This window comes from Lissotriton helveticus, chromosome 1_1 (assembly GCF_964261635.1).
Source record: "Lissotriton helveticus chromosome 1_1, aLisHel1.1, whole genome shotgun sequence".
Classification (NCBI taxonomy): domain Eukaryota; kingdom Metazoa; phylum Chordata; class Amphibia; order Caudata; family Salamandridae; genus Lissotriton; species Lissotriton helveticus.
Genome location: NC_136057.1, coordinates 697,194,680 through 697,204,121, shown reverse-complemented (window position 1 = coordinate 697,204,121; position 9,442 = coordinate 697,194,680). Strand labels below are relative to the sequence as shown.

Below are 9,442 nucleotides of genomic sequence, written 5' to 3'. Positions count from 1 at the left end.
GAAAGTGATGACCAACTTTTATCAGGAGGTTACAGAACTTCGAGGCAACTTGCAATATCCTTTTCACATATAGTAGCGTGGATTTTATTACTTTTAACACTTGGTCACACAATCGCTAGCTACTCCGACTTTCCATTAAATACCTGTCTTTTGCATCTTAACAAAATAGTTTTTCTGGGTGAAGATAATGGTTACGTTTGCTAGCAGAGCCATACTAATGGAAATATACCAAATTCATAGTAAGCAAATACCTTTCCATTCACCCTTGCCCTCACAATGAACAGCTGTCGCAGGGCGCCATCCCCAGGAAGCACCAAGTTATTATTGGAGAATACAGGTACTAATTGCTTTAAGAGGGGCAGGCGAATCCATACTTTTCCGGTGGGAACATAAACGTGTTTGCCGCCCATAAACAGCACCACTGTTTCATAATGAATTGGGAACTTTAAACCTACCTTAAGCACCACAACTGTTTCTTTTAAATAATTTACGAGGAATTTTAAGCATGGGTACATACATAATGTTTATATTTCTTTTTTATTCCCTGCATTTTCATAATACTTCTCTAATGCAGGGACTGGTGGTCGAGAAATTGAGATTGTTCCACCATTCGGTGTCAAAGTTTCATCTGTTGAGCAAGGGATGGGTTAAAATTGGTTTCCCTTATTAATATAGTTTTGATTCACATTAAGGGATTTAATGTGATTAAAATACTACGATTGTACGAAATAAGCATTGTTATTGCTAATTATACATTCAGGCGAAGCAGAATATTCTTTTTGCATTTGTCACTCCGCTAGAGGATTTTACCAATTGACGGAAGCGCCAAACTGTTCCAGTATCGATATCAATGCGCTTTAAAAGCACCAGAATTTAGTTTTTTTTTCTTTTTTTATTTTTGAGCTGTGCTTTCTTTTGAAAATGAAGCTCACTCGCGGACATTTTGGGAAGGTCGGTCATTAATGGCTTCAAATGTATTGACTAGGTTGTGACGCGCTACAGAAGTAAAATAATGTTTACTTTAATAGCTCGAAATTTGTCAGGGGGAGAGGGCCGGGGACACTAACAGGCAAGCGTGGCAGCGCGCTGCAGTTCTAGGGATGAGGCGTGTGCTGGGCGGGTTGGAGGCAGGGCTGTCGCTCTTTAGCGGGCCACGCTGCAGGAGTAAGCTGCGTCTCACAGGCAGGCAGACCCCGCCGCCCTAGACCAGCAGCGGCAATGTCCTCCTCTGACCGCCGCCCGCTCTCTACCCTGGAGCAGCCTGCCTGGGAGCTGCTGCGCCAAAGGCTGCGGGCCGTGCGGAGCTTCCTGTCCGTGGCTCTGCCCATCTCCAACGCGCACACGGGGGACTTCTACACCCGCGGGGTGTGGGACGAGTTAGTGTGTTGCTCCCCCGAGGCCGTGCTAGCAGCCTTCACTCGGCACCACCCACCAGAGCAGCTGAGGCACCCCGAGCCCACAAGGACCTGGGGTAAGTTCTGCCGGGGAGAATAAACTGCTAGAAATGGGTAGGAGGGACGTAGAAAAAGTCCCACCTCTGCATACAAACACTCTGCCTACACCATGCTCTTCCGGGCACACTGTGCCTCGTCATATATCACTTCCTGTAACCGGATCATAACAACTGCGAGCGTTAATGGGAGGCAGTCCAGGCTTAGATGCTGTGTGGCCCCATGGCAGCTGTGATACATTTAGTTGATGCCAGGATTATCGTCGCTGGCGGTGTGATCGCTTCATTGCTTTCATTTCTTTGGGAATACCTGCAATGCATTAAGTGAAACTACGAGCTCCAGCAAGCAGATGCTGTTTATTAAAAAGCCAAGGGTGCTCGGAGAGGCTGTTAACGTTTTTTGACAATGTGAAATTTTAAATAATATTTGTGAGATATTAATTTTCATAATGTGTATGAGCATAACCGATGAAGTAATGATTATACACTTTCAATAGTAATGTGTAGAAGTGTGATTAAAAATGTAGTTTAGTATTGACATATTTTCGTAAAGACATCATTTTATTTAAAAGAATACAATTTCTGTTGTTTTGCTTATTCTGCTGGTGCTCATTCTCCCTCCCAATCAATGCCCCCCTATGAGATTTCTAACCCCACAGTTTCCACGTAGCCCAGAGCTATGTGACATAATTGGAAGATTCTTTATTATTCTTAGAAGTGGGCTAGCGTTATAGCCTTTATTTGTGACAATACAATTTCTGATTTGTCTATGTTTTGTCAGTGATCATGCTATGCTGAATCTTGGGTTTTCCTCATAGTTTTCGCTTAATATATGTATAAAACCCGCAGGTTTTATGTGGCTGGGGTGATTTTTTATTTTTTCTCATGGAACTCTGTCCTTTTGAGAGAGACTTTAATTTTTCTCAGTAAGTCTGTTCGATTATTGAAAGACTTCCTTCTCAATTAAAAATGCTGTTAGTGTTCTTTAAGAACCTGACAAAATCGATACTGATTTTATATCTTCGTATCTGTGCCTTCATGGCGAGCAGCATTCATTATTTTGTATTGCATATTCTAATTTTTGTAATAAAACTCTAACTTTTTATTGATCTAGACTTCAGTTCTTTAGTGGTCTCGGTCACTGTTTGGTTTACTTTGCTGCTACTTGGGTGGGCCTGATGTTGGGTAAGGTGGTGTCTCTTAATGCTGGATCAAGGGTGTTGGAGTTGAATCGCCAGAGGTAAGTTTTGGGGGTGATCAAAATATTGGTGTTCATTAAATTATTGGGATCGGGCTTCCACAAATTTACGAGCAGAGGATGGTTGCATAAGAGTGCCTCCTAATTCTTGGGGATCCCTAGAGTTGCCCAAATGTTTCCCCATGATTTTTGAGGTTTTGATTTCTGTACAAAGGGAAAAAGAAGTTTTTGGAACTCTGCCAAAAGTTTAGTGTCATGGAGATTCTTACGAAGTGACAAGCTGATGTTCCTGTACAATACGGTGTGCAAATTTGAATTGGGAGAATTGATTTTTTGTAATGCTTTTAAAAAAAACAAGCATTGAAAATGCAATAGGTCTCGCCTTAGATTAAGTTAAAGCCATTTACTTTGCTAATGGTATTGAATTGTAGCTTTGCATTATTTAGTGTACATTTGTGATATGTGCATATATGTGCACATATTTGCTCTTCCCTCGCCCCTTTTGTGTGTCTTTTGCTATTGTAATCTCACTACGAAATTAACACACATGCTATTCTTCTATTCATTCACCTCCCAAATCTGAAACACTGCTCTTTTCCTAATAACGCTATGCTTTAAACTACAACACAGCAATTTTAACTACATACAACTACATCATATCCAAAATATACACTAAATAATGCAAAACGAGAATACAATACCATTAGCAAAGCAAATGGCTTTAAACTTAATAAAAAGCGACACCTATTGCATTTTCAATGCGTGTTTATTAAGGCAGCTGCCCCCAGTCAGTTCTCTGCTGCTCCACATTTACTGCCCAACTAGAATGTTAAGATCCGCTGATCTCAACCTAGCTGCTATTCTACACTTCAAGCTGGCTAGACAGGGAGGTAGGTAATGCCGCGTCTTGGCTCCCAGACTCTGGAATAAAGTTCCCATTTACCTAAGCAACGTCCCTAACCATCTCAGTTTCAGAAAACAGTTAAAGACTTGGCTGTTCTAGGCGGGAGTACCTGTTTTAGTGACTGAGGCTTCTGACGCGATGGGAAGCACTTGCCTGGGCAGCCATTAGCAGTGTAAATTATTATAGCATAACATAATTGTCTGTCTGTAACTGTGCTGGCAAGCCACACCATAAAAACACCCCAATGTCATGGCAGAAATTCAATAAAATATGTTATGAAAAAAAAAAAAACAATACAAATACCCGTTCAAGTCTGTTTTTGCATTTGATTGCTACTTTTGCTGGAAACAATTAGGAGTAAAGTCGGCAAACGTTTTTGGGACATTTTTGGGCACAGCTCTACTCTTCATGATTGCATGTCAGCATGTTACTGAGGGGAATATTGTCTGACATTATATCCTAAATAGGGTTTACAGAGATATTGTCCCAACGGGTGTAGATTTTTTATGAACTCAAATGGGGTGAGATTTTGGTAAATTATATTTGGAACCCAATATTAATGACAAATAATATTCTGACACTATTGTTGGACCACACCCCCTTCACACAGATTTGCATGCTGTATCCCGTAGGTGGATCTTGCAGCAATGGCCTTCACAGAAATTGTGAGAGTGACAATCAAACCAGACACGTAGCTGGGAGAGGAGGGGCAGACCACCATGGGTGGCACTTTTTGGGGGGCGGTGGCGGGCGCAAGCTAAGTTTTCTTTTTTTATATTTTATTCTGTCTCATAGTCTGTTGCCTCCCGCCGCTCGTCGTACTCTGTCAACCCTCCCCCTCTTACCTGCACAGCTGTCATAAGCAGCCAAATGAAAGATCGACCCAGCGGCAAAAGCTCTAGCTACCCCACCATATAGAACTGTGCTCCGAATTGGCGCAAAGTGCAAAACTGGGGACAAAAATATTTACGATCATCAATTCTCTATGCGTCAATTTTACAATGAGGCAATAAGCCCACAAAATGGGTAATGAGCCCACAAAATAAGTGAAAATCCTTCCAAAATTCTAGGCATGGAAATTTAAAATGTCTCCTCTCAAAAAGACAATTGAAGTTCTTCAAAGTTTAAGCAAATGTGAAGACAAACAAGAGAGCCAACAAAAAGAGAGAAGAAGGTGAACAAAAGACAGAGCAAGGCAGAAGGGACAAAATACGCAGCAATATGGAGAGGGACCGGAATGTGATAAAGAGATCCGGAGAGACGGCGAGAAACCTGCAAAGCGTATAGCGGGAAGGAGAGGGGCTGCAGAGACATCGAATATTTATTTATAGGCAGCACTTTTACCCAGAGGTCTCGAGGGATGTGAACCTGGAGAATAATTACAGCTGCATCCACACAGTAAGAGACACAGCAGGAGCAGAGGCTAACCAAGGTGCGGAAAATACCGCAATCATTAACTGCGAAAGGAAGCCACGGAAGGGATAGAGAGGGCAGGGAGGGTCGGGTGAGGGAGGGTTGACGGATGGAGAGAGACGGGGACGGAGGGGGTAAACAGAAGAAGAAAGCGAGCTAGAGGTGGGGCGAGAGGTTGACAGATAAAAAGCAGGTGGCACGAGTAGACAGGAATTTGGTTTGAGGGCTAAATGTACGGAAAACGAATGAAGAGGTAGGGAGAAAGATTGGCAGATGACAACATATGAACAAATGGGAAGAGAGCGGGAGAGACATGGATAGATGTAACGAGGTACACATTGAGAGAGATGCGTGAGACAAGGAAAGCGAGAGAAAGACTAGGGAAAGGGGTAGAAAGAAAACAAGCTCGGCATTGCGTGGCGGGAGGGGGCGGGGGGAACGTCGGAGGGGGGGAGGAGAAGTCTGGGCAGGCAGGATGACTCAGGGGAGGGGGCGGAGCGGGGCAGAGCGGCATGTGGGTGTGAAGAAGCCGGGCCTTTGAAGTGAAGCTAAGCTTCACTTCAAAAGGTGTCGGAGGAATGCGGGCGGCTGTGCACGCGCTTTTAAGCTCAATGCACATGCGCATTGAGCTTAAAAGTCACGGGCACTGCAAGGAATCGCCACGATTCCTTGCAAGTTAGATAAAGTCTGGATGAGCCCCTATAGTCTCGCTTGCTCGATGCGCATGCGCATCGACAGGCGAGACCTAAAAAGGGAGTTTGAGAGATGAAATTCTGTTTCTGTTGTGAGTTTGGGTATGTGATGGTGATTACGGGTTCAATTGCTGTATTGATTACTGTGGTGCTGTCTTATTATTCATATTTCTTAAAAGCACGTGAGGTTTTGTTGGTTTGGTTATCAAATTTCTCAAAATCCAAGATCTCGAGATATTGACAGCACCTGTCTATAATTGTTGGTATGTGGACCAAAGCACCGCTCACATATTGATAGGGATTCTTGACTAGTTCATTTTTTTCCTATGAGGTATGCCTATTTCTGGTTGGTGTATATTATTTCTGTGCACAGAGCAAGTGCACTGACTCGGGTGGATTGCTGCTGGGGGGGGATCTACCTAGTGTGAATCATGGTTTAAACTGAGCTTTTGTTTTCTGTTCTTGATTTGGAGTTTTGTTTGTGCTTCTGAAGTTTCATGGTTTTGATTGAATTGGTTGATTTTCCTTTCTTTCTAGGGTAACCAGACAATGACTTTATTTAGTTATTTGAGTTTAAAGAGGCTATGTAGTTTTCTGAATCACTGATAATTTGTGACATGATTAGTTCCCGCATCCGGAGAAGACCCTTCACGTTACACTAATGGCATACCGCCGTTCATGAAGTGACAATTGGCAAAACCCGCCATTGTCAGAGCTACACGCCTTTACGACATTACCATTTATTTCATGTGCGGACCTTTGCACACTATTATTATAAAAACCCGAACAGGAGCGGGTTGGAATTATCACCGTTCTGCCGATATTACGAAACTCCATACATTCTCAGCCCTGAAGAGTCAGGGGTTATTACCCCAACTGACGAAACACGTGTCGGCTGGTTTCCTTTTGTATGGATCTCCTAGATAGGAGAAACATTCACAGACTTATTAAAACAGGAATGAAAAGAACATTCGTGTGTGATCTTATCCTGTGAATGATTTCAATTTGATTACTCATATCATTAATATTGTTGTGTGCGCTTGACTGGTTAGTTCATGATTAGTTGCTCAGCTAGGGAGCCGCTCTTTGATTAGTGTTCTGATTGGTTGCTGATGAATCTGCACTGTGATAGGGTGACCCATCAAAGAGCCTTGCTGGGACTTGTCATTGTTTGCTAGGTTGTTTATTGTGATTTTGAGTTGATCCTGTGGGTTATTTTGAGTGAAAAAAAGAATGGGAAGCTTGTCGGTAAAGCCCAAGGTTACTGTAGTATCCAGGGAGGGTCAGAACAGACCTACAGAATGAACACTAGCCTGGAAATGATGAAAGAGATAGGGTACTAAATGTGTACCTGAATTTTAGATTGGAATGAATATACCACACACAATGAAGCTCTACAATTTCCAATAGAGGGTACTTTAAATGTCAGAAAACTAGGTTTCTTGAGACAAGCTATAGACGACACAAAGCCAATGCCTAGACCTACACAGTTACAGGCACTTGACAACTGGGATCGCATGGCTACAGAAAAAGAAAGCAGGTGAAAAGCTCGTTTTGACAGTGGCTGAAGAATTAAGTGAATAAACAAGAGAAAACTTGGAGAGATGAAATGATAGACCGTGTGAAAACGTTCCTTACTATAGTCACAGAAAAAGAAGAGCAGGATAAAGATAAAACAGAAATTAAAATTGAACATGTTGCTCGGGTTTGAGATCTTTAGAAAAAAAATAAGACAAGAGGCGTTTGGCAAAACAGGAACATTTTGTTTACCCAAACAGTTCGTCCGGGAGAACAGTTACAGGCACTAAGTGTGAGAACTGTCACGATTTACATTTGGTAGATGTCCTTATATACAAAAAATGACAGATCATAAATGTTTCTGGCATACCATATATGGTGAGGAATGTTGGTTGCTGCCTTTGGAGTCATAAATGAATGGTCAAATGGTTACTACAGGTGGGTCTTGACCTCGCGTGGACACAATGTGGCCAGTGGTGAACGCATTGGTGGCCAGCACAGGTGAACGTGGCGGCGGCGGGGTGGGCGGTGGTGGAAGTCGACAGATGACAGAATAGGTATAATTAAATAAATAATACCTATTACGTGGTCTGTCGGCTCCCCCTCCCTGCCGCGTCCTGCCCCACTGCACTTATCTGTGCCGGCCGCTGCTGGGTGAACATGACCAGCTTGGGAAGGTAAACAACGTTTACCACAAATTTTTCTCCCCGCAGGGATTCCGCATACCATTATTCCCCAAGTCAGAACGACGACTTGCGGAGTGGTGGAAAGGTGTTGGATTTAAAATCCAACACCTTCCCTATTTTCCGCATAGACTGGAGTTGGAATGGTAAATTATACTATTCCAACATCCAGCGCCCCCCCTCTGCAAGTCGTTGTTCCGACTTGCGGGGTAATGGTATGCGGAATCACAATACAGTCGTTGTAACAACCGCGTTGTGATTCCCTGCGGGGAGAAATACAGCAGGATAATAACATACATTCGCTTGGGAAGCACATCATCACTACATGTGCTGGGTCCTGATTAACTATGCATTCCGAACACATGTGGCATGTGACTTTGTGTTGTTTTTAGGAGCGCGTGTACCCCCTACGGCCATGTGTGTTTTTATTGCGCAATCTCCCCTGACCATTATAGTGTCACTGTGCTTATCTGTGGAATTTCAAAAATAACAATTGAATGATATAACGCTGAACAATGTCACTCACTCACCCCAGTACAGAGATCTGGGTCTAAATCCATTGTTTATTTGCTTCCATTTTAAAGCTACATTCAGATCAGTCTTGACCATGCTCCTATGGAAACAGCCCAGACCGAATTTCCAGTCCAGGTCCTCCATGGACCGGAAACGAGCATCCTGTGGGACCAGTTTCAGGGTATCACCCCTCTTCAGCCAGGCTAGCTTGACTCAAGTGGCATGGAGAGCATTTGACCCACGTCTGGGCATACCCATCCCACTTGGGGTGACAAAGGCAAAAAGAACAATTGATGGACAGAATGTTCAACAATGTTAAACATTCACTCCATTACAGAGATCTTGGCCTAAATCCATAGTTTTTAACCCAGATCTCTTGACTGGGGGTGAATGTTGGATTTGTTCCGCATTCAGTACACATTTGTGTGTCTTTTGCTTTCTCCCCCTAAGTGCGCCAGGTATGCCCAGACGTGGGTCCCAGGCTCGCTGGGCCACTGGATTGAAACTAGCCTGGCCGATGAGGGTTGATACCCTGAAACCAGTCCCAGGATGCTTGTTTCTGGTCCAGAGAGGACCTGACTAAACAGTTCTGGATGGACTTTTCCCATGAGGAGCATGATCAAGACTGATTTGCAAATGGCTGCGTCTAAACTGGGGTGGCATGGTGATCAAAAGAAGGATGTGTTTAACCCAGATCTCTTGACTGGGGGTGAATGTTTATTTGTTCCGCATTCTTCCATCATTTTTGTGTCTTTTGCTATCTGTGGAATTGATCAAGAGTTTCCTGCTCAAGTGTTTGCCTGCCAGCTGTGCACCCTCTCACCTCTGAACCATCAATCAGTAACCCCAGGCCAAGGTCTCAGGGCCTGCTTGGCTACATATTTGCCAGTCGAGATAGATGTGGAGTTCAGAATGGGCAATTCTGTTAATAAGGCGAGATTTCATTTTTATCGATGAATGCAATAATTTCCATATTAACAAAAATGCAGATTCATCTGATGATGATAATTTTATACATGAGCTTTGAATTCTAGACCTCCTCCATATACAGAGGCAGTGACCACCTCTGTT

At 43.4% G+C, this 9,442-nt stretch overlaps 1 protein-coding gene across 1 annotated transcript in view; it reads left to right on the top strand.

The window, feature by feature from the left end:
- The first annotated feature begins 1,126 nt into the window (after positions 1 to 1,126).
- METTL25 (methyltransferase like 25) overlaps positions 1,127 to 9,442 on the top strand; it is a 690,484-nt gene continuing 682,168 nt past the window's right edge. The window contains exon 1 of the mRNA XM_078674227.1: positions 1,127 to 1,471. Coding sequence (XP_078530353.1) covers positions 1,219 to 1,471 — 253 coding nt within the window. The 5' untranslated portion in view covers positions 1,127 to 1,218. The remainder of the gene's footprint in view (positions 1,472 to 9,442) is intronic.